The sequence below is a fragment of the Sebastes fasciatus genome, chromosome 20, assembly GCF_043250625.1.
Source record: "Sebastes fasciatus isolate fSebFas1 chromosome 20, fSebFas1.pri, whole genome shotgun sequence".
Taxonomy (NCBI): Eukaryota; Metazoa; Chordata; class Actinopteri; order Perciformes; family Sebastidae; genus Sebastes; species Sebastes fasciatus.
This window is the reverse complement of record NC_133814.1, coordinates 713,116-739,217: the sequence shown is the minus strand read 5'-3', so window position 1 is coordinate 739,217 and position 26,102 is coordinate 713,116. Positions and strand designations below refer to the sequence as shown.

The following is a 26,102-nucleotide window of genomic DNA, read 5'->3' as shown; positions in this document are numbered from 1 at the left end:
TATAACTGTGGGGTCACACCTGAAGTATGGTCAGTATGGTAATGATTAATAATTGGTTGTTAGGTAGTTGGTGCAGAGTTTGGGCTTCTGGGAGAGAGGGCTGGTCCTACTCCCGGGGGTCTAAATCTTGGTACACTAAGGTGAGGGTGAGTATTTTTGTGTTTTTGTTGTTTTGTTTAAGGGTAGGAAGGGGGGTGGGGTGGGGATCCCAAATCCTTAGCTAACAGACTTGGTCCTTATATGGCTAAATTGATACACCCTGATCAGACAGGGTTCATTCCAAACAGACATTCGTTTAATAATTTCAGATTTCTTGCCTTTTTAATATTATGTACTCTCCCAGACATCCTAAGGAAGATTTGTTCATCTCGAGTTTATTCGCAGAAAAGGACTTTGACTGTGTGGAATGGCCCTACCTATAGGCAGTACTAGAAAAATATGAATTTGGCACAAAATGTATTTCATGGGTTAAGATATTATACAGCAATCCCAGTGCTAGAATCCTTACTAACCGGACAGTTTCAGGTGAATTTAACCTTTCTATGGACACTAGGCAGGGAAGTGCTCTTAATCCCTTGCTGTTTGCTCTTGCATTGGAGCCCCCTTCAGAAACAATTAGGGCTCACATTGAGATTTTTGGTTACAACCCGGAATATACTTCAAAAAAAATTTCACTGTATGCAGATGTTATTTTGATGTACATAACGAGGCCACTGACTTCTATTCCTATCTTATTGGAGACAATTGACTTATTTAGTTCCTTTTCGGGATATAAGATAAATTGGAGCAAGAGTGAGCTGATTCCGGTGCGGTGTAGAGATCCAAGCATGCTCGGACAGATTCCATTTAAACAGGCTTTGGAAAAACGTACATATTTGGGGGTAGAGATCACGAAGAAGTATAACTCCCTATTTGAAGCAAATTTTATGACTATGTTAGACAAGTTTAAGACCAAATTAGAGTTTTGGAAAACCCTTCCAATTTCTACAAGGGTTCAAAACGTATCTTACTAAGAGCTTTTAAAAAAAAAAACTTGACTCTATAATTCTATATTCTTATCTGGAAATATAAATCCCATAGAATTAGGAAAGGTCATTTGTGCAAGTGTAAGGGGGAGGGGGGGCTGGCTCTACCAGATTTCAGGCTATATTACTGAGCCGCAAACATTCAAGGTGTTTCCTATTGGCTGGATGAAATGATTGTTCTTGACAGCTGGCTGGATATAGAGCGATAGGACTGTCTACCCAGCTCACTTGGTGCTATTATAATTTCTCTATTATAATTATAATCCGATTATTCATAGTACGATTCAAATTTGGAAACAAATAACCAAATAATTTAAACTTAGAGCTCTATCCTTTACACTTCCGATATCAGCAAACCCGTTTTTTTACTCCTTCAACCCTAGATGGAGCCTTCGATCAATGGAAAGAATCAGGACTGAGTAGTGTTGGGGATTTGTACATTCAGGGAACGTTTGCTTCCTTTCAGCAGCTTCGGGAGAAGTATGGGCTGTCAAAGACAGACTTTTTTAGATATCTCCAGATTAGACACTTTGTGAAAACTCACCTTCAAAATTTTGAGAGTGCAACACCTGATAAACTAGACCAGTGTCTGAGAGACTGTATAGTAGATAAACATCTAGTTTCATTTATATACAATACATGGCAAGACCTTGAGCAAGTAGATATGAGCTTTATAAAAAAGGACTGGGAAAAAGACCTCGGGATAGAAATAGCTGAGAACATCTGGGACAAGATCTTGATTTACGTTCACATTTGTTCTTTGAATGCCAGACACTGTTTGATACAGTTTAAGATTCTAAACAGGTTACATTAATCTAAAGTAAAGCTACATCAAATCTTCCCAGAAATGTCACCAATATGTGAGAAATGTGTCCAAGCAGATGCAGATTTACTCCATGGTAAATATAGTATTTTCAGCCCTGTGAGTCACTAGCACTGAAGCTAATGTAACCCTAACGCCCGGGACACACAGGGAACGTCAGGAGCGCGTGGCGGCTGCGTGGTCCACGCGTCGGGCGTTCACACCAGCTGCGTTTCAGCTGCTGCAGCTGCTGCTGTCAGCCCTTTATTTCTACAAAGAGTTTGCCTTTTAATGGCCATTTCATTTCATTATAAATATAATTTATATTTATTTTAGACAGAGAAAGGTTAAGAAACATGTGGTAATTTGTAAATAATGGTAATAATCCACAATTAAAACTTCGTACTATATTCATTCATGGAGCTCTCTAAGTCACTGCATAATCTAGAACACTGTCCGGCACATATTTCAGAATAAAAGCCTCGTGTTAACAAATGAAGGAATTCTGTTCACAGAAAAAAAGCTTGGGGGCTTTTATTTTGAAATGAAAGTAAGAAGTGTTGATTTAAAAATAAGTCTTTACTTTTTTTTCATCTCCGTAACTGAAACTGTAGTAGTAGTAATAGTAATCTTGCTGGTATGATGTCAAAATACAGTCAATAGATCACCTTCACTTCTTCACTTCTGTTTTTGCTGTGAAACGCGCGTGGCATGTGTCAAAAATAGGCGAGACCTCTATTCTCTAGAAGAGATGCAGCTGAGACGCGCGTGTGACGTGCGTGAGACACGTCTCACGCGGGCAGTGTGGCTGCTCTAACTTGTTAACAGGGACGCCGAAATAAAAAAACAACAGGTAACGCAGCCGCCATGCGCTCCTGACGTTCCTGGTGTGTCCCAGGCTTAACTAAGTGGTTGTGTTGGTCTCCGATGGCGAGGGGCACTGACCATGTGGCGGAACTTGACTCGATGGAAGTGAGAATGTGTTGACGAAGGAAGCTTAACATCTCATGAAATAATAAAGGTTTTACTGTAGATCCAAGCTTGTGTCAAGGATCATCCATCCACAACCAGATCTATATAATACAGTTCTAGGTCTAGTTGGAGTGATTACATTCCAATTAGACAATGAGTTTATTTCCATATTTATTTGAACAAGCTCGTTGTTATTTTACATTTAGAGTTCTCCCCATAAACATAATGCTATCCTGTATTTACCTCCGGCTAGGAACACCTAACAGGTTGGGACAGCTCGGCAGCTCTGGAGGAAGTTTTTGGATATGAGGCAGTAGATTCATGATCTGAATGACATTTTGACTTATTCCCCAAGCATAAAACTATATGGATTCTTTGGACCAGTACAAATCAAAGGGGAATTTAATCAGTTGAGAAATACTCTGTTAATTGTTTCCCCCTTCCCCAACTCCAACCACCAGACATAAACCTTGTTCATGTTGGCTTTGATTGAATAGGTTTGATAATGGATAGGGAGTGCCAACCAGCCACAATGAGTATGCATGAGACACATAAGGTATTGGGTCGTCGATTTTAACTGGGGTCCGGAGGAGAGATCTATAATCATTTCCTCCTCTCACTCACGCTAAGAACAGGCCTATGGGATGAAAATGCAATCGATGTCTCCCTATAAATGTACGTTGTAAAGGTGAGAGTGTGTGATTGCAATGATTTGTTTTACCCGTTTCAATTTATGAGAAAAAGGGGACAAGTGTTTTATCTTCCAGATGATGGGGAGGGATTGCGATAAAAGTAACGAGAAGGTAAAAGAGACAAAAGAAATGGACAGATTGATAAGAGTAGTAGATGGCAGAAGGGAGGGAGAAATAAGGTGATGAACAAAGAGAAAAATTAGAAAAATCCTCCTTTGGGGTGGGGAAACAGAGACCTGTCTCTGCATAGAGGGAAAAAATCAAATATACTGCAGGTTTGTAAAGAACAAATATCTGGAAGAAAGAGGTTGAAGCAGAGCAGGAAGGTAAAGGAAGAAAGAAGGACATCATTTTGGAGAGAGCTACATTCTCTGATGGTGTCCCATACCTTCCCCCCTTCTAGCCATCTTCTTCTTCTTCACCTCCTCCTCTCCTCCTCCCCTCTACATGTACGTGCCCCCTGACTGCCATCTCCTCCTGTATCTCTCTCTTCGTCTCCTGGGGCTTATTTCCAGTCTTTTCACCAGCACTGGCTCGGAACTAATCCCCTCCCTCAACGCCCCTCTCTTTTCTGATTCCACCCCTCCATCCCTCTTTCTCCGATGCCACCAGACCGCTTTATTTATATTCCTCTCTTCCTGTCTGGTTTGTTTATTCTCCTCTAAAAGTAAAGGGAAGCCAACGTAGGTCTGGAGGGCAAAGATAAGAGGCTGCGGGGGTGCACCACTATGTGTTACAGAGGGAGACCTCAGGAAAGGATGGTAATGGAGCGTACATGGAAGGGGGGAGGAAGGAAGCAGGGCTAGTGTATCATTTTTTGATTAAGCTCAGCCCAATGGGACACACAGAATGCTGGAATCTCTCTGTGGGCGGCTGTGGCTAAGAGGTAGAGCAGGTCGTCCCGATCCCCGGCTCGTCCAGTCACATGTCAATGGTCCTTGAGCAACCCAATACCCAATATGCTCCTGAAGGCTGAGCCATCGGTGTGTGAATGAGTATTTAGTGTATGAATCAGTGTGTGAATGTGTGTGTGAATGGGTGAAAGCACTTTAAGTGGTCGGAAGGAACTATATAAATACAAGACATATGTTCTCAAATAAATGTCCACGAATCTGCTTAGAAATCACAGAACAAAGACAGTTTCAATAGCAATCCTGTGACTTGTTGTCTGTTTCCATGGTTACACTACTAATGCAGCATGACATATCTGGCGTTTTCACATTAGGTACGATTGATCCGTACCGTGCCAGAGTACGATCGCCCCCCCCTCTCTGGTCAGCTTTGTAAAGTTGTTCCGTACCCGAGTACATCTACGTCATCATCCACGTGTATGTGTTTATGTTGAGATCAGCTGTTCTAGTGGCGGTACAGCGTAAAATACTTCATTCAAACTGGACAGTAACTAAATCAAACTCACCAACACTATCGTTGTTAGTCTTTCCAACAATCACCAACTCTGGTTTGGCCAAAATAAACTCTGATTTCACCGAGTTTGATGTGAAAATATGCCGACTCTACGTGTTGTCTCCCCCCCCCACCCCGTCTCTCTCTCTCTGCCCGCTGAACAGCTGAGCGTCTCTCGTTCTTCACAGACAGACCATTAAATCAGCTAAATAACATAACAAACATCACTCAACCTATCACCTATTGTCTATATATTAATGAACCTCTCGCCGGCCTTCCTGCTGTATCATCCACGTCCGTGCAGTTCAGAGAATGAGATTGGTGCATGATGCGCACAGATACAGACATACTGTAGATATGAAATAATTTTATATGTTTACAGATTTTGGAGGAGACTGGTGGCGTTGAAAAAAGCCTGCCAACTACTCGCTAACTGCTAACGTTACTCGGGTTAAATAGCGGTCCACTTCCGTGTTTTGGTACGGTTGGAACCTGATGCGAACCGTACCCGAGTCCACATGATCCGTACTCCAGACCGCCTTTTCAAGTGGACTCGGGTACGGATCGACGAACGGTACGGAGCTAATCAATCGAACTGGACTTTGAGGACAAGTGTACTCGGATCCAGGCCCAGGTCCCTGATGTTAAAGCACCCTACATGTTATAGATAAAGGAATAGTATCATTTGTAAAAAATATTCCAGGAACGATACACAGTAGAGTATACAAGTGAAACCCTAAAGATATAGTGTCTCCAGGGGAGGGTGGCTGTGAGAACTGATAGAAGAAGGACAAGGTGAATTTGATGGTCAGTCCTGATTGCCTATTGCTTCCTCTTTTGCTGTCTAGTGTAGACATTGGTAGCCTAATGTTAATGTGTGTGTGTGTGTGTGTGTGTGTGTGTGTGTGTGTGTGTGCAGACAGAATAGAAGCAGAGTCTCTCAGTCTCCAGCCCATCCACTCTGTATAAGGGCTCTCTTATCACACAATAAATGTAACTCCTCCACCCCCCCCAGCCTCTGCCCCATCTCCTCTCACCTCCACCTCACCTCCACCTCCCTGCCTGGGCTTCCCTTCAACTCAGGAGAGCTTAAAAACTAGAATGAGAGAGAGAGACCCAGTGTGAGAGCTGAGTGGGATATACAGTACTAGACATCAGCCTCAGAGGGAGAAGGAACAACGCTGAGAGTGAGAAGGAGGGAATGTGTGAGAGGAGAAAAAGAAAGGGAATGAAATAAGTCTTGTGGAGGGAGACGTGCCCCCTCACCTGCTCCGCTCTTCTCTGCTGTGTTCATAATCCTCCCGAGCACACCGCTCGCTCCTTCTCTCTGATAAATCTTACATTATCGGAGGCCTACAGGCTCCTGCTGTGGCTGTTTCTTATCGGGCCTGACATGCTCAATCTCCCTAAGATTAGCTCCCCAAGCACCTTCATACACATGCCTACTGTAGACACACGCACGCACGCACGCACGCACGCACACGCACGCACACACACACACACACACACACACACGCACACACACACACGTTTTTCTATAAACACATATCACTAGCAGACTGCAGGCTCCCAGAGAGCTGAGGACAGGACAGGGAGGAGAGCAGCGGTGCTGCTGGGCCGGGCAGGGACGGGATCAGGGATCAGGGATCAGGGATCAGGGATCAGGGATCAGGGATCAGGGATCAGAGGTGAGGAGGTGACAGGGAGCTCCAAGGGGAATGACATTTGAAAGATGGAGTGGATCGAACTGCTCTCTCCTGCCTCTGCTGTCTGTTCTGCAGCACATGGCAGAATGTTAAATTGTCTTTAGTTGTGGTCCCCATCTGTCCAGGTGGGCCTCTGTGTATACTGTATGACAACATCTACTCCTGTGGTCCGTATCACAAAGCAAACCCAGTGGCCTAGCCAGCTATCTTTGTTCTTAGTTTTTCCAGCATCACAAAGCTGGCTCACTGTTTACCTCACCATGGTAACCTTTGCTGCAGGGCAGGTCTCAGGTTCAGAGTATCGGATCAAAACTTGTCAACAACTCAAATACTGACCAATCAGATCACTGGAAAAATCCAGTCATCATTCTGGATCCCAACATGGACTAGAGTACAATAGATCTATTTTTATAGATCTGTAAAATCACTTTGCTTTCCATGATAAATATATCAGATAGAAGAAACATTTTTGATAATCAATGCAACAGACTCCTAACACAGTACACTAGTCTACTACAGTCTAATCCATGGTGATTATAGTTCTATAGTTGGATCCGTGGCCCGTCAGGCCTCCGGTGTGACTGACTTTATTTTTTACACATTTATTTATTTCAGGGGACTTTTATTTCATAATGCCACATTTCTTTCACGGCTCTTTTTATTTCCATCTGTTATATTTAAATGAATATATATATAAATGTGGTCACACCGATTCAGACCAAAGCACTAGAAAAAGCTAGCACTCCCCCCCCCCCCCCCCCGGTCCCTCCACCTCACTGCCCATTCCAGTGTACGTACCAGATGTTTGGCCTGCCAGATGGGCTTGGGGTCCTGTGTTTACAGATGATGTCGCACATTACAATTGGCTGAGTGTGTGGGCGACTAAACTGACTCGCTGAGCTCACCTGGTTCAGCCAATCAGAGGCAGAGTAGGGGCGGGTCGTAGGTACAGCCAGCAAGTCAGTTTAGTCACTCCCACATTCAAACAGTTATAATGTGCAACGTCATCTATAAACGCAAGACCCATTCGCCAGACCGAGCACATCTGGTACATACACCGGATACAGTGGGGTGGGTCCGGGATCAGACCCCCGGCGCTGAGCCCTGCACTGGCTGAATTTGAGTTGCTACAAGCGCTCAACACTCCAAATATGACAGCAGCAGTAGCTTGGAGAATAGCGATACGGGGCACTGAATTTAGCTGTAGCAACTCAAATTCAGCTAGTCCAAACCCCAGCGCTGGGGTTCTGATCCTGGACCGCCCCGAATCCATGCTAGATCAGCCAACTTTATGGTGAAGTAGTCTCCCAGGCAGCGGCTAGAAGGCGGAGAGACACCAGGGGGCGCTAGCTAGCTAATCCTTGTCTCATTTTTGGTCTGATAAACAGTAAATTCAGCGCCCTATATCGCTATTTTCCAAGCTGCTGTAGCCGTCATAATTCCTGGAGACAAACCTTCAGCTCAGTGACCTTCAGTTTAGCTTCCTAATTCTTGTGCTTTGGTCTGATTCTGTTAGATAACCACGCCCTACTTGAATATAACAGATGGAAATAAATGTGGCATTATAAAAGGAAAGTTCCCTTAAATAAATAAATCTGTATTTATTTATTTATTATTTATGTATTTATTGCCTTATTTATTTATTTCAAGATTGATTTCATAGCGTTATTTATTTAATATTGAATGAAATGGCAAAGTTGAACTTGATCCTGCTGTGTTTCATTTTTAAAATGTATAATCAATGGACAAACTGGAGTTTGAAATACGTAGAGCGTTCAGCAGATTACAACTAAAAATGTTAATTATTTTATGAATTATTATTATTATTATTTATATTGAGAAGGAACGTTTTTTCAAATGAACCACCGTCCATCAAAACATCTGTGCACAGGTATGGTTTAAAGGCTGGTAAGGGATACACAGTGTGTAAAACAGGAAAGAGTAAAACTAATCCTGATTCTTTACAGTGGAACCAGTGGAACCAGTGGAACCAGTGTAGCCAACATACCTGTCACTGTATGCAGCTGCAGCAGTACCAGTTGGCTGGGCATATCTGTAAGCTGCATACCCTCCCTGAGGAGAGACAGAGGGATTCATTAGGAACATTAAGGTGCTGAGTTTAGGTAAAGCTTTGGATCAAATGCTCAATACACTCCGTACCAAATTATTTTCTTGACTGACCATAGTGAATAAATTCATGAAGGATAAAAAAAATGCATATAAATAAATTTTGACTTACATATATTTCTGCTCCATAAAAGCCATCCTGGTAGACCACACTGTTAACAGAAGATGTCAAACATGAGGCATTTGATTCAGTGATATGGTTTTTTAGTTAATCATTTCTTAAAGCTACTACGAGCAACTTTCATTTCGTGTTGATTCTGGCGGTCCCTGTGGACAAACGCGGTAGTGTTTCCGAGCACCAGAGTCCCTTTAGAAAACCTCTCATTTCACTGCAGCAGGGCTTGACAGTCTGCCCCGCCCAGTCCTGGTTCTGGTTCTGGTTCTGCCGTGTCTCCCATCCCTCCAGCAGGCGAAGCTCTGCTCCTGGCCGGAGGAGGAGCTCTCCACCTCCCACCGGAGCTCCGACTGCAGGGCGAAGGCGGCGGCGCAGAAGTCGGATCTAGGTCTGTCGGCGGCGGGCAGGAGTGGAGTCTGAGCTGAAGGAGTTTCTGGTGAACTTGCAGGATTTCGTTTGATTTCTTTCGGAATCGGACCCACTGGCACCGATGACCGGCATTAAGAAAAACAATCTAGAAATAGCCAATCTTCTCTCTGATGGTCTCGTTTACTCCTGTACGTATACAGAGGCATCAGTTTTACACTGAGACTGTTTCATAACCACTTCAAAGTTTCTCATAGTAACTTTAAGTAAAAACAAAAACAGTATGAATGTTCTGTCTATTCATTGTGTACGTTGTGTTGGTGGAATTTCACATTTGCTAAAATGCAGTGTGAATCAGTTGATGTCGAGGATGTACTCTGCGAACGTGAATGTAGACAGCAGCGGACAACTGGGGACAGGGGATACATACGCAATTCTGTACATACTTCAGTGTACATAACAGTGTCCTACACATGCACACTAAAGTGTGCTAAAAGTACATGTGCAGTTATCGTTCTGACAGCCCAAACACACCAGGAATGTCAGGAGCGGGAAGAAAGGGCTGACAGCGGCAGCTGCAGCAGCAGAAACGCAGCAGACACGCAGCTGAAATGCAGCTGGTGTGAACGCCCGACGCGTGAATCACGCAGCAACCACGCCACGCAGCCGCCACGCGCTCCTGTCGTTCCCTGTGTGTCCGAGGCTTTATAGGCACATAGAGTCAAGATGGCTTGTTTACACAAGCACAACATCTGAGGTACGAAGGTGCGTGTGCTGAACGTGACGTTATTGCACCTCAAGCACGAGACACGTTGGCTCTGCAAACCATTTCTATGGTAATTGTGCTTCATTCAACATCCCAGAGGGAGAGAAGATGGTCATCGGGCAGGACAATGAAGAATTGACCTTCGCTGTTGTATGTCGGCTTGAATCAGTCAGAAGTAAATCTCAGTTATTTCAATTACTTCCTGATAGAGAGGAATGACCCAAAGCACAAAGCAGCAGCTCTTTTGGGGGGAAAGCTGTACTCTTCAGTATACAAATGACTTCCTGTTTTGTAACAACTTGTACTAACAAGTGTCTTGATGTACAGTGCAGACAAACTATCTCCTCTTGTTTCACCTTTCTCTCATTATTCAAGCTTTCACTCAGCATTGAGGACTCCTGTTTTCTATATTCGGTAATGCACAGTGAAATTTTGGAAAATACTGCCAAAGACAATATGTCAGTCATAAAAGCCTCATGTGTGCGCTTGTAGCTCGGGCACCCTGCAGAGGCCTTTGCCATCTTAAGAGAACATAAACAAACAATGGTAATGTTGTGTTAATATTCATATTAATATTATTCTGTGAAGGCTGTGAATGAATATGAAGAAGCTTTGAAGACACCGTGCTTTTTACCAAATCATCCGAACTGGTTCAGCACAGATAAAGGCTACATGTCACCTAGTTTTCTTTCATTTTTGATGAAGCCATTCTTTGTTTTTCCAACAAAAAGCTGCTAAATTAAAGAGAATCCATTTGAATTACCACCATACAGTAAGTGACTCCTTCAGTAGTTCCATGTGGTCAAACTGCACCACTCATCCATTATTCTTCTCTCAGCCTGCTGCCTCCAGCTCTCCGTCTGCATCTGCATTTCTTTTCTCATTTTTTTCTTTCAACCCTAACACGCTCTCTCAGACATCTTTTCTCTTTCTCTCTCTCTTCTCTCTCCACCCCCCCCACCCCTCTTCACATTCTCTAGGTCTCTCGCTCTCTCTGGAGCGGGCCTATTGAAGTGTGCCGGGCAGGTCATAGCAGTCCATTTACAGCCGAATAAAGAATGACACATTAGAAAAAAGAGAGACAAATTCGGCCATTCTGGAATCAAAGAGCAATTTTCCGCTCTATTAGAAGGCAGCCTTTTTGTTTTCCATTCACCATTCTTCTGCCCCTGCATGTGTGTATGTGTGAGTATGTATTTATTTATGTGTGTGTGTGCGTGTTAGCTTCTGTGTTTGAGCAATGCTGTGAATCCCATTTGTGCAGTAGCATGTTTTTAGTCTTGGAGACGTGTCATAGTGTTGATTTGATTATGTGTGTTTGTTTCACTTGGATGTGTGTGTGTTTGTGTGTGTGTGTGTGTGTGTGTGTGTGTGTGAGAGCAGGCACTCACGCTCCATAGGCAGGGATGGGTGGAGGAGGAGGTGCAGCACGGAATGTGTTGTAGACGGTGCGACCCCTCCCTCTCAAATGGGCCCCTCTATAGGCCACAGTTGCTCCTGTACTGGGGTATGGAAACCCTGTCACTGAGAGAGAAAGAGAGAGAGAGAGGGAGGGAAAGAGAGAGAGAAGAGGGAAGGAAAGAGAGGGATAGAGAGAGGGAGAGAGGGAGGGAGAGAGAGAGAGAGAGAGAGAGAGAGAGAGAGAGAGAGAGAGAGAGAGAGAGAGAGAGAGGTGGTCAGAAACACAGTATGTTACAACACTAAGGGGCAGACAGCACCATGAATTGCGTATCCTTTGCCAGCGTTATCTGCCCTGTCTCCTCGTCTCCTTGTTTCCTCGTCTCCTCATCTCCTCGTCTCCTGATCTCTCAGACACAACAAGTTTGAGCTGCGCTTGCTGGGCCCACGCTTTGCTTGACGCAGTGAGAAGCTGTCGAGGCGCTGCGTAAGCCATTGGATATAATGGGATTCAGAGCGCAGCGGTGCTGTTGGGTCCGAAAGGCCCATCAAGGTCTGATTTATATATTTATATATAGATATTGTACTAATGATATTACAGCGCAAACACGCCCATAAGGTTTTATAGCTGAGTGCTGTTTGCCTTTCTTTTGCATGTGATTACAACTATCCTGGTGGCAAAGTGTAAATGCACGTGAGGCCAACGTGTCAGTTGTCATTTATTTTTCTTATGTATTTTCAAAAATGGCATGTAGGGGAGCTTTAGTCATTTATTTTTCACGTTATTTTCCGTCTTTGCATCCCAAATGCTGATTCAGACAAACGTTATAAGTCTTCATTCTGATTCTAATGTGTGGACAAGAACAACTTGACAGGGTATAGCAAAATATCAAAGAGGATGGAGGGATGAAGAAGAGATGTTCCTGGGATGAAACAGTGTGAGGGAGAGAGAGACGGAGAGAGAGAGAGAGAGAGAGAGAGAGGTGAGCTCCTGCGTGGAGGTCCGGCTCAGCGTTTGGCAGCAGGGACACAAAGCAGATGGCCTGTATTGTTTGGAGAGGCAGATTCATCCTAAGATCATCCTTCATCACGCACACACACACACACACACACACACACACACACACACACACACACACACACACACACACACACACACACACACACATACACACATACACACACACACACACACAAGGGTCACCCCTACAGGCACGAGGTGTGATGTGAGCTGTGATGTGAGCTGGTTTATCTGAAGGTCCCTGTTCAACCTTCAGTCAACAGGGGAGCAAGGGCTTCATGCACGTACGCACGCACTCACACGCGTTGTCTGGATTCTGGGCATACATGTCTTGAGTAATGTGCAGCAAAGAAGAAAGAATTACTGCATTCTTTGCTCACTGGCCTAAAAGGAGTCAAGTTAAATTGAAATCAAATTGAATTGAATTCACCTCATAATACAGCGGGGGTTCAAAAATACAAACCCTTAATACAGTTGTTGACTCCAGTTTCATCCATTGATTCTGGACTGACTTACCAGTTAGAACTGACACTACTGTCTGTTTACAGGCATGCACACTGTAAAGGTAGAAATTGATGATGTACAATCTGGGTTTAATCCTCATATGATTGTACAGGCTATAGATGGTATCATGCTTTAAATGTGAATGTACATACTGTAACTGTTCCTGTAACACAGTGAAGGTGTATAATCCATCACTGGGATGGATTACTACATTAGAAGTCTTCAGAGAGGAGCCCAAACTGGTTTAGTAAAACAGATTAAAAGTTATTTTCATATGTGGTGCATTTAAAATGAGCTCATATTTAACCTCAGTAAACATTTCACCAACATGTGAAAATACCTAGTTAGCTGCTATTGCACAGCTTAATTATTTTACTTCTAAAGACTCAAAGGTTCGACAGTAAAAGAAGAAAGTACGTAGTAAAAAAAAGCAGAGCCGAGGGAGAAGGATAATATTCCAAGAAAAAACTCGAGATTAAAGTCATAAATTTACAAAAAAGAAAATTGGATATTCTCTGAGATTAAAGTGGCAAATTTATGAGAACAAACTGACAAATTTGCAAGATTATAAAGTTGTAAATTTACTAGAAAAAAAAAAAATTTATGCAAAACTGTGGTAGTGAAAACTAGTGGGGTATTTTTGTTAAGGAACCGTGTCACTTGCAAAGTTGGATCAACCTCATCACAACACGTATGCCACCGTTAAACACGGCGCTGACGTGAGCCGCCGAGTGCAAAATATATTACATAGTGGACTGTCCATCCATCCGTCCATCCGTCCGTCCGTCCGTCCGTCCGTCCGTCCGTCCGTCCGTCCGTCCGTCCGTCCGTCCGTCCGTCCGTCCGTCCGTCCGTCCGTCCATCCATCCATCCATCCATCCATCCATCCGTCCATCCGTCCTTCCGTCCATCCGTCCATCCATCCATCCATCCGTCTGTCCGGTCCATCCATCCATCCATCCATCCATCCATCCATCCATCCATCCATCCATCCATCCATCCATCCATCCATCCATCCATCCATCCGTCCATCCGTCCATCCGTCCATCCGTCCATCCATCCATCCATCCATCTGTCTGTCCGGTCCATCCATCCATCCATCCATCCATCCATCCATCCTCATCCTCTTATCCGGGGCCGGGTGGCGGCAGCAGGCTAAGCAGGTATTCTAGACGTCCTTCATTCACCATAATCTGGTTCAACACAAGCACTTCCAGTATGTTCTGTGCCTTTTCTGTGTCATTGTACCTTCACACTGACACAGTGACAGTTAAAAGGGTCAGTATGTTACTATGGTAACACAGTGTTAACGTCTTCTAGTGTTGTTCATCTCTACTTCCCTGTAACTTCTACAATATCATTAGTTACTAAAACACAAAAAGAAGATGAAAGACAACACATGTGTGTATCTTTAAGGACCTTCTCCTCGTTCAGAGGCCATCTTTAACATAAGAACACTACTTCAGGACGGTGGCTGACATTAGCACGGTTTTGCACTCCACTTTTTTCCGAGTTTTTTATTCTAAATTTACGACTTTAATCTCGGAAATATTATTTTTTCTTGGAATATTACCCACCTCCCCTCAATTTTTTTATTTTACCTACAGTGGCTCTAATACACCATTGTACAAAAGTTCAAACTTCCTTAACGTGATAATATAATCAAGACACTTATGTATACATAATAGATTTATATGAGGATATATAGAACGACCTGTGGCCTGTAAACTCAAACAGATGCCTTAAAACAGGGGTCAGCAACCTTTACTACCAAAAGAGCCATTTTAGGCAAGAAAAAAAAAAAAATCTCTCTGAAGCTGCAAAACATTTGATCATTGTGATGAAGGTAACCCAGTTTATAGTCTAAGTATATAATATATAAGTCTAATGCAGTGAGGGCTCAAGTGCAAATGTACTACGGAGTATTAGGGCCACATTGAGGGAAAGAACATCTGAGATTTACAGAATAAAGTCCGAATATTACAAGAAAAATTAAAAATCACGTAAAATTAGTACTTTATAATATTCTGACTTTATTCTCGTAATATTATGACTTTATTCTCGAAATCTCAGATTTATTTTTTTTCCTCAATGTGGCCCTAATACTCCGTCGTGCCGTCGTACTATAGACCTACAACAATGATAAATAAAAATGAAAATGTAATCAAAAAACAGTTATTCATTTCCACTTTTAAAAATCCACAGGGAGCCACTGGAGAAGAGATAAAGAGCCACATGTGGCTGCGGAGCCGCAGGTTGCTGACCCCTGCCTTAAAAGGAGTCCTGTCAAACTCTAAATATATTGCATCCCCTCCTAAGCACCCTCAGAGCTCTGAGAGGTCCCGGATATGGATGAGTACACCTGCTGTCTGCAGCAGCAACATGCTCCACTGTAAGTGCTCTGGGACAGAAACGCTCCGTCTCTCTCCGTCTGTGATGGAGATCCTCTGTCCTCTGCTGCGTCTGTTTCCTCCTACTCTAACTAGGCACACGGCATTAATATGCCACACAGCCGGCACACAGTCCATCGGTGATATATTCTGAGCAAAAGATCAATTTCCCCGATGCCCCCACTTCCCCTCGCTTTCTTAATATTCATTCCTCCTTTATTGTGTGTGTATGTGTGTGCCAGCAGGCATTCAGTTTGTGTGTGTGTGTGCATATGAGTGAGCATGAGGACACGTGTATGTGCATGTTACCGGTGGTGTGACGTATACGAGTGCAATCTGATGATGAGCTATGGCTCGTGCATGCTACGGCGGTGCTGTAATAACCCATGAATCATGGCAGGGCCTCGTCCTGACAGCCAGCAGGCCCATAAAACAAACAAACAACAACATCCACTGATACACACGTGCACAAAATGCTACACAGGCTACACACACACATACTGTACATCTTATCTGTTAATGTAGGCAGCAATGGGATGTTAGCTGGAGTCACTCATGATAAGAATAAAAGTACAGTTAGAAAATTGTGTTTTTTAGAAAAGTGATGAGTAATATGTGATGTGATGTGATGTGATGTGATGTGATGTGTGTGTGTGTGTGTGTGTGTGTGTGGGCGCCACTGTGTTTAATGCATCACACTTCTATTCCAGGACACAAGGCTTTATCGTGGTGCCTCCAACTAATTGGGCTTCAAATCGATCCTCTGAAAATCATAAAATCTACATGCTGCATTACAGCAGCGAGGTTTCAAGATATTAGAGTGAATAACATTCATTCTCAGTGAGCAGATCCACTAAAATCTGACAATGATGACATCAGCTGGAGTGGCAGAATGAGTGGCAATAAAAGTTGAAGAACTTCAGTAATGGATGCAAAGCCTGTTCAAACGCAGCTCTTACTGGAGATGAGAGAAGCAAAATTAAAGGCAATTCTACATCACGTTTAACAGAAATGGTTTTCCATAAAGATCACACTGTCATCCAGAGTTGAAGGGATTGCAAATGCCATATCTGACAAATTTGCATCGGATAACATTCCGTAGTATTCAAGAAATCTTTGATTTTTTAATGTAGCAATATAAACTGCAACTGCACCCACAATCTGCTGCTTCTGGTATTCACATTCAATCTGGGGCTGAATGGATCCAGCATCGGCCTTATTCAAAGCAGCATATTTGTGTCTCATATTATGGATATGATGTATTTGATTGATACATATCTATCATAGCACTTACACAAATTATAAATGCTAGTGTGACTGTCTATCCAAAGTATCCAAAAATATACTACACAGTATACGGCCCAAAACCGTGAGCATTTGCTTTCATCCATCCACCCATCCAGCATCTGTAACCTCTTATCCTGTTCAAGGTGGCGCTGGGTGCTGGAGCCGATCCCAGCTGATATTAGGTGAAGGAGGGGTATACCCTGGACAGGTCGCTGACACATAGAGACAGACAACCATTCACACTCAAAAATGAACCTAACCTGCATATCTTTGGACTGTGGGAGGAAACCGGAGAACCCGGAGAAAACCCACGCTGACACGGGTAGAACATGTTTACACTGGGAGAACATGCTCACTCCACACAGAAGGACCCCAATCCGGGATTGAACCTGCGACCCTCTAGAGCTGACAGTGATCTCGGCCGGCCTTGGACCAGAGATGGTGCTCCAGTATGACAAAGCCCAGAGCTGATCTGATGTCGCCCTTCCAACTTGCAAATTTTCCTGCATATGTTAAAAAGGCCTGAGCTGCTTGCCTTGTTACTTCCCTGCCTGCATTTTACATTTTAATCTTATTTGTTGTGTTCTGGAGAGCTGCTCTGCCAAGCCCTGCACACACACGCACGCACGCACGCACCGACGCACACACACACACACACACACACACACACACACACACACACACACACACACACACACACACACACACACTTGTCCTGCTTTGCATATAGTCAGTCTAGGACACAGTCAATCAATCAGTATTACATTTCCCTCATTGTCCTTCATGCCTATGCAGTCTATTTTACTCAAGCACACACATTAGCGCACGCGCGCGCACACACACACACACACACACACACACACACACACGCACACACACACACACACACACACACACACACACACACACACACACACAACTCACATAGGCCAAGGCTATTATGCAAACTCTGATCAAAAAACATTAGAGGAAGTCTGGTCTCCATTCTCATCAGAGTTGCATACCATGTTGTGTATGTGAATGTGTATATGTGTGTGTGTGTGTGTGTGTGTGTGTATGTGTGTATGTGTATGTGTATGTGTATGTGTATGTGTATGTGTATGTGTATGTGTGCGTGTGTGTGTGTGGATGTCTGTTTGTGTTGTGCTACAACACATATTTACCTGACCTGAGGACAGGCCTTTATTTACTGTAAGAAAGGCACTTATTAGATTTTAGGACTTGATTTCAGGTCCCCCATGTTATTTTTATTGTATATTTTATTGTATGATTATTGTATATTAATGGTAGGGTTTCTTGTTTCCTAATTTTATTACCATTTGTCATTTTAAATTGCTGTTATTGCAAAAGTAACATCCATGCGTTGTACCCATTTCTTACCATTCTGGGGGCATAAGCATGTCCCTTCGTTTTATTCTGAAATGTCTGCAGGAAGTATTGAATTTCATTTCAACAGCTTAACACAGAGAATGGCAAAGTTAACGGACTTAATGAATTCAATCTGGTCTCCTAAAAATTACCTTTAAATCACAAGTGGTCATTTGCAACAGCGGAAACATAGTTAATTAATCAGGAATTGAATAATGGAGAGAAAAATTATCTTATAAATGATTCTGAGATTTGGTAACGGTTTAACTCAAACAGTTACTCTTTCTTATATTTTGATCTCCCTCTTTCCTCTCAAAAAAATAGAGGAGGAGCAACCTCCTCTGCCTCTATGGACCAGCCTCCACTGCTAGTTTTTCAAAATTACCTACCGATATAGCTTTAAGTGGTACTGATTTAAGATAGAAAGATTTGACCAGAGGTTATAATGCTCAGCTGTGGAAACTTAAAATTGGCCTTAGGATTTACCAGCAATTAGTTTGGATGCAAGGACATTAAGATGCACTACATATGTGCACCCTCTTTACTTTACAATAATTTGAGCCTGAATCCATTTCTATTGTTTAGCACTGCTGAAAGGCCCTGGAGGAGTGCAGGCGTTGTTCAAACAGACCACACTCCTGGCTATTATGTGATAGCTTCATCTTTTATTTAACAACTCATAGTATCCGTGTCTATGAGAGTGTAGCTATGTGTAACTATGAGTGTCTGCTTGTTTCGGTGCATACCTGAGTGTAAATGCACCAGTCAGACTGTACATCTATGCTTACATTATTGCATGTGCACCTACATACGGGTATTCATGAGTGTGTGAGCATGGCTGTGTATGCATGTGGAGGTCATCCGTCATTCTTCTGAATGGGATTTGTGCACAATAAACCTGTAGCCGAGCCCGGCAATGGAGATGGAGTGCACTGTCAGCTGGCCAGGATTTACGGAGGCCGATTCAGCTGATGGGTGCTGGGAAAGCCGTCTGATAAAGAGTGATTAATCGCCCTTACATCCCCCTTTACATCCTGCTTTACTTCCTCCCCAAACTAGATTAAATGCACTCATAATTATTCCAGAAGAAATCCCAATCCCACGCACTTTCACTTACAGGTGGGAATTTTTCATTTTTCATACAGTAGAGGAGAGAGAGAGTGATGAGAGGACAGAGATAGAGAAGGAATGCCTGTAGGAATGCAGGAAGACATGAAGGGTGGAGGCGTGGATATAAACTATACTGTGTATGTGGGTGAATGAATGCCAGTAGACCTGAGCCACAAGAAAGATTCATGTAACGAGGAGAAGGTATGAACACATAGAGAGGGCAGACACAATACGGCATGGCTGATTTTCCCTATTTTCTGTTGTGTATTTTTCCCACTTTTCCATCCTTCTATCCTTCCATCCATCAATCCATCCATCAATCCATCCATCCATCCATCCATCCATCCATCCATCCATCCATCCATCCATCAATCCATCCATCCATCCATCCCTCCCTCCTCCTGGGAGAAAGAGCGGCATATGGTGTCGTTTAGGCTTGGCAAACTTTAATGGTGCTTTTAGGATCACTCCATGCATTAGCATCCTATAAATTAGCAAGACGGACTGAGTATGTGTGAGTGTGGGTTTTCTAATACTGGTATGAGGAGCAGAACTGGTTCACTGGTTCTAATGTTGTTACAGCGGTGGAGAGAGAAACCTGCTGTGTTACTGGAAGTCTCTGGAAAGTCTAAAATGTGAATTGATGAGAGACAAAAAGATGGAAGTCATCATATGATGAATGAGCAGTGGTTAAGGTTAGGGTTTAGTGTATTTATGTAGCTACACTTCACTGTAAATATTAGTCAACTTTAAGACATGTATTGAGCATGTCTGGAAAATAATAGATTATAATGAAAGTGTTCTTTGCTAAACATGGAATATTGTTAAACCAAAGACATGTTTGGAAAGTCAATCAACGGCAGCAAATCAAAGGCAATAGACAAACATTTTCAGCTCAACAACAAGTTCAGTGGCTTCATTGAAAGGCCTCTTGGAGTAATACATCATTTGGGAAATTAACATGAGCTCCTTTCATGCATCTGTTATTCCTTACTGTTTAGACCGATATTGGGCCCCTACAGAGGAATGACTTAAAACACATTTTGCTTTAACTCAAACAGAAATTGTAGCTTTGCCAGTTTCCCATCACTTTACCAGGGTAAAACATCAGTGCTGACTTATAATAAATGTGGACAAATGCAAAAAGTCTGGATAAGTGAAATGGATAAAAGAATATATTGAAAATATTTATATTTAATTTCTTTGAATTGTATCGCTGTGTAAAATGTTCTCACTGTTCATTTATATCTATTATCTATTCTAATCTATTATGAAACCAGTAAAGACTTGTATCTTCCACACGTTTTCTGTCTGTCAAATCATTTTGGACAGTTTAGGTTAACATCACCGTAGATGTGAAGCATTTCTTCTCAGACACTTCTGCCTGTTACAGGCTCAAAGTGGGATCCATTTCTGTGGACCTTTCCAAAGTGATTGGACCTTTAGCTGAGTGACATAATGCCACAATCATGTCACAAACTGGGCCCATATTGGAAGATGTTGTTTGGGACTGGACTGCAGTAGAAGGGAGGGAGGAAGGAAGGAAGGAATAACAGAAGGAAAGAAGGAAGGATGGGAGAAAGGAAACAATAAGCCCTGCCTAGTAAACGTGCTGCTACTCTGTGGGTTGAAGAGGTTAATGGGTCAGAGAGACACTTACTGTTATTGGGTAAAAAGGCTGGATTATTACTATCTACGTACTGTTTACTATACACATAAGTGCCTTGTGCCTTAATATTACTTCCCTCCTTTCACAATATGCCGTGGCAACATTATTTCAGAACCCGTCAATGGACAGCGACACATATTAAATTGAGTGCCCTCCTCATCAGTAAACAGAATATGAAAGTCATCATTATAAGACAATACGTCAACCATTAGTTAAGACAAAGCTAGGTTATTGAGCCAAAAAGGCCTGTGTGAACAGCGGTAACACAAGACGATCAGTATTTTCAGTTAAAAATCTGCAAACATCGCAGGTGAAGAACCGGTATAAAAACTGGTATAACACCAGCTATAGTCTCACCTTCAGAAGTGCTTTCTCCTGGTAAGTGTAAGTGAGTAAGTTGGCCACAATCATATTATTCATGTCATTTTTGTGTAAGTTGTTTTCCTGTCAAAATGTTGGTTCTTTTTCAGTTTATGTTTGCAAATATGGAGTATTAGATATGTGAGAGAGTAGAATGAAATGTCCCCTGAGTCTTGCTTGTGTGATGTGTAGTACTCCTGTCCATGCTACTGTCCGTGGTGCTGACCTCTGTTCGTGGTGCTGATCGTGCTGCTGATCGTGCTGCTGTCCGTGGTGCTGATCGTGCTGCTGATCGTGCTGCTGTCCGTGGTGCTGATCGTGCTGCTGTCAGTGGTGCTGAAAGTGCTGCTGTCCGTGGTGCTGATCATGGTGCTGATCATGCTGCTGTCCGTGGCTCTGATCATGTTGCTGAACATGCTGCTGTCCGTGGTGCTGATCATGTTGCTGTCCGTGGTGCTGATCATGCTGCTGTCCGTGGTGCTGATCGTGTTGCTGATCATGGTGCTGTCCGTGGTGCTGATCATGGTGCTGTCTGTGGTGCTGATCATGCTGCTGATCATGGTGCTGTCCGTGGTGCTGATCGTGGTTCTGATCATACTGCTGTCCCCATGTCGCTGTTTCACTGACTTTGTTTTGCACTAATAACTGAATGAGGCCTCAGACTGCTTGTGTATGAAATGTAAGATTTAATAATGACTACATGACTTTAGCATACTCTGCCATTCTTATAGATAACAGGCTGTACTATCACATCACAGTTAATTTACATCCACTGAACCAAAGAAAAAATATACAGTAAATAAGGATATTATTTAATGGTTGTCGTTTGACATATAAACCTACACAATATTAAACTATTCAACATGAATCCAATATCACATTAAAAAGTCAAGATTGTCAGGGCCCACCCATAAAAACTGGGCAGGGACTGAGTGCGCTGATAGCTATGCACCGAAAAACCTCTGTGACATCCCTGGCCCAATATTCAAGGTTCATGGCGGCGGTGGTGCAAATATGTAATATTGTAATTTATTATATATATATATTTAAAAAAATGTTAAGCTCATGTCTCGTTAGGCCCCTGGTACTCGGGGCCTGGGACTTAAGCCCCGGTAAACCCGTGCATTAAGGCACCATTAAAGTGAGTAAAGTGAGTCTGGGTCTAGGAGGATAGAGAATGAATGTAATAAAAAGGTAGACTAGTGTTAGACCAGCTAGTGTAACACTGACAGTACTGTTATTTAGGGATGTGTGTGTGTGTGTGTGTGTGTGTGTGTGTTTGTGTGTGTGTGTGTGTATGCTGTTGGACAGATGGATCAGTTTTTGTTTTGTATGCACCTAAAATATATAAATGCATAAATATACATGTCTGTAAATCAACATAAAGCTACACCACAAAACACACACACACACACACACACACACACACACACACACACACACACACACACACACACACACACACACACACACACACACACACACACACACACACACACACACACACATACTGTATACACACACCCCCACACACGGGATATATCCACAGGCAGCAGAGCATGGGAAACTGTGATAGAGGGTTTTGAGGTCATCTGAGGTTTGTGTTTGGTTGGCTGGATGGAGGGATAGATGGCGGGAAGGAGGCAGAAAAACAGGAAAAGAGGGAAGGAGAAATAAAAGAGATGGATGGCCTCTCTCTGTCAGGCTGGTTATTTAGAGGAGTGCTGTAAAGCTGTCTGGGAATGAACAGATTTCAGACTAATGAGCAAAAAGTAGAGCAGTTAAGGGGAGCGGACGGTCTCAGCACTTCTACCAAATGAAACTGAGCTGCCACTTCAAACTGCACACACGGAACACGTAAATCTGTAATCTGTGTCAGGATGAATCCAACTCACGAGGTGGAAGCTCACACGTCTTTCACACAACACACAGAAGGAAGACAAAGGGAAAGAGATGAAGATGAAACAAGAAGGGAGGATATAAAGCGTGAGCAGTAGAAAGAAGGATTCTAAGTACAGGACTGTGTGATTCTTTACCTGCATAAAAGTCAGGGCCATATACCGCTCCAACCACTGGATTCAGCTTCCAGCCTGCACAGGAGACACACACACACACACACACACACACACACACACACACACACACACACACACACACACACACACACACACACACACACATACACACACAGGATGAATGTTAGCATATCTTCTCTATAGAATCACTTTACTCATATCTTAGGGTTCTTTCACATCAGGGACCTGGGCCCGGATCCGAGTACACTTGTCCCCAAAGTCCAGTTCGATTGATTAGTGTGAATGCTCCGTACCGTACGCACGGTTCGTCGATCCGTACCCGAGTCCACTTGAAAAGGTGGTCTAAAGTACGGATCATGTGGACTCGGGTACGGTTCGCATCAGGTGTGAAAGCCAACCATACCGATACACGGAAGTGGACCGCTATTTAACGCGATTAACGTTAGCAGTTAGCAAGTAGTTTACAACGTGTAGAGTCGGCATATTTTCACATCAAACTCGGTGAAATCAGAGTTTATTTTGGCCAAACCAGAGTTGGTGATTGTTGGAAAGACTAACGACGATAGTGTTGGTGAGTTTGATTTAGTTTCTGTCCAGCTTGAATGAAGTGTTTTACGATGCTCCGCCACTAGAACAGCTGATCTCAACATAAACACATACACATTGATGATGAAGTGTGCTCGAGTACGGAACAACTTTACTAATGTGAAAGCTGACCAGAGAGGGGGGGCAATCTTAATCGGGCATGGTACGGATCAATCGTACCTAATGTGAAAACGCCCTTAAAATAGCAGCTATCAGAGTATTAGCCTTGACTGCTGAATGTGACCATCCAACAGGACATTATATTGTGTGTCTTCAACATGTTGCATCACAATGCTAAATTTGAATATGTCTCCTTGTAGGATTTTGCAGCGCTGGCTGTTATATTGTGTGTTTTCATGAAATATTTAACAGTTAAGAGTAGTGTTGATTGTTGGGTTCAGCAGTGTGTAGTCTGCTGGGTATACATTATCCTGTTGAGCCCTATAGCCACATCAGAGCCCTCAAAACACCTAAAATAACGAGCCAAAGTGAATCAGGAGTAGCTCCTCAGCCATGAGGCTTCTATGCATATATCTGGTCTCTTTTGAAAGGTAAGATGCTAAGGAATATGAAAAAGTTGTAAGTAAACTAACCTCTGTTACCATTGAGATTACATTGGAGATGCAATAGGAGACTACTATAAAGTCTAAAATTCAAAGACAATATCACCATTAAAACCAAGATGTAAACTGAATGTCTTCTCCTCCCCACTCTGACTATTGCTATATAATATTATAATATATATAATGTATAAATCTGATGGAAATACACTAGAAATAGAGTTAGGATACAATCTATAGAGATATACTCCGGTGCTCTCCATGTTTTGTCCATGTTGACTGGTTACTGGGAGTTTTACTTCAAAAATTATGATTAATTATACATTCATAAATATATAAATATTACATGTTTATTTATTATTATATTATTGCCATATAACCATGTTATAAATAACCTAAATATTAACATTGAAACAGTAATAAACACAATGAATACTGATCAATATTCACATATGACCGAAGAGCTCCAGCTATAGAGCAGATAAATATATATAGGCCCAGAAACAGCTATTGATGTGTTTCTCAGAACCAGAACTACCGAACCAGAACTATTGAACCAGAACTATTGAACCAGAACTATCGATCCAGAACTATTGAACCAGAATTATCGAACCAGAACTATCGATCTATTCCTCAGAACCAGAACTATCGAACCAGAACTATCGATCTATTCCTCAGAACCAGAACTATTGAACCAGAACTATCATTCTATTCCTCAGAACCAGAACTATCGAACCAGAACTATCACTCTATTCCTCAGAACTAGAACTATCGAACCAGAACTATCGATCCAGAACTATTGAACCAGAATTATCGAACCAGAACTATCGATCTATTCCTCAGAACCAGAACTATCGAACCAGAACTATCGATCTATTCCTCAGAACCAGAACTATCGAACCAGAACTATCATTCTATTCCTCAGAACCAGAACTATCGAACTAGAACTATCGAACCAGAACTATCGAACCAGAGCTATCGAACCAGAGCTATCAAACCAGAACTATCGATCTATTCCTCAGAACCAGAGCTATCGATCATTCCTCAGAACCAGAGCTATTGATCTATTCCTCAGAACCAGAGCTATCGATCATTCCTCAGAACCAGAGCTATTGATGTATTCCTCAGAACCAGAACTATCGATCTATTCCTCAGAACCAGAACTATCGATCTATTCCTCAGAACCAGAGCTATTGTTCTATTCCTCAGAACCAGAACTATCGATCTATTCCTCAGAACCAGAACTATCGATCTATTCCTCAGAACCAGAACTATCGATCTATTCCTCAGAACCAGAACTATCGATCTATTCCTCAGAACCAGAGCTATCGATCTATTCCTCAGAACCAGAGGAACAGAACGATGGCTTCTCTCCCAGCCGATCATTCTCACTCTGCTGTTCTATATATAGATGTATAAATATATAAAATCAGCAGTTGAAAATAACACATGCCCTGGTGAAATACTTTGATAAGAACATAGATATATGAGGGCTGCACGGTGGTGCAGTGGTTAGCTCTGCTGCCTCACAGCAAGATGGTCACAGCTTTGAATACCGCTTGGGGTCCTTCTGTGTGGAGTTAGCATGTTCTCCCCGTGTTGGCGTGGGTTTTCTCTGGGTTCTCAGGTTTCCTCCCACAGTCCAAAGACATGCAGGTACATTGGTGACTGTAAATGTCCTGTAGATGTGAATGTGAGTGTGAATGGTTGTCTGTCTCTATGTGTCAGCCCTGTGATAGTCTGGAGACCTGTCCAGGGTGTACCCCACCTCCACCCAATGTCAGCTGGGATCGGCTCCAGCACTGTACAGTTAATAACACGCCTGGCAGTACCGTATAG

The 26,102-nt window shown here is 42.8% G+C and overlaps 1 protein-coding gene across 10 annotated transcripts in view; it reads right to left on the bottom strand.

Annotated features, from left to right (window-relative positions):
• rbfox3a (RNA binding fox-1 homolog 3a) overlaps positions 1 to 26,102 on the bottom strand; it is a 417,847-nt gene that overhangs the window by 27,860 nt on the left and 363,885 nt on the right. For 9 of the 10 annotated variants that reach the window (XM_074620482.1, XM_074620479.1, XM_074620481.1 and 6 more), the window contains 4 exons: positions 23,119 to 23,172; positions 11,367 to 11,499; positions 8,841 to 8,880; positions 8,610 to 8,674 (listed from right to left, as the gene is read on the bottom strand). In XM_074620482.1, the coding sequence (XP_074476583.1) occupies positions 8,610 to 8,674; positions 8,841 to 8,880; positions 11,367 to 11,499; positions 23,119 to 23,172 (292 nt within the window). The remainder of the gene's footprint in view (positions 1 to 8,609; positions 8,675 to 8,840; positions 8,881 to 11,366; positions 11,500 to 23,118; positions 23,173 to 26,102) is intronic. The other variant, XM_074620475.1, reaches the window with a different exon arrangement.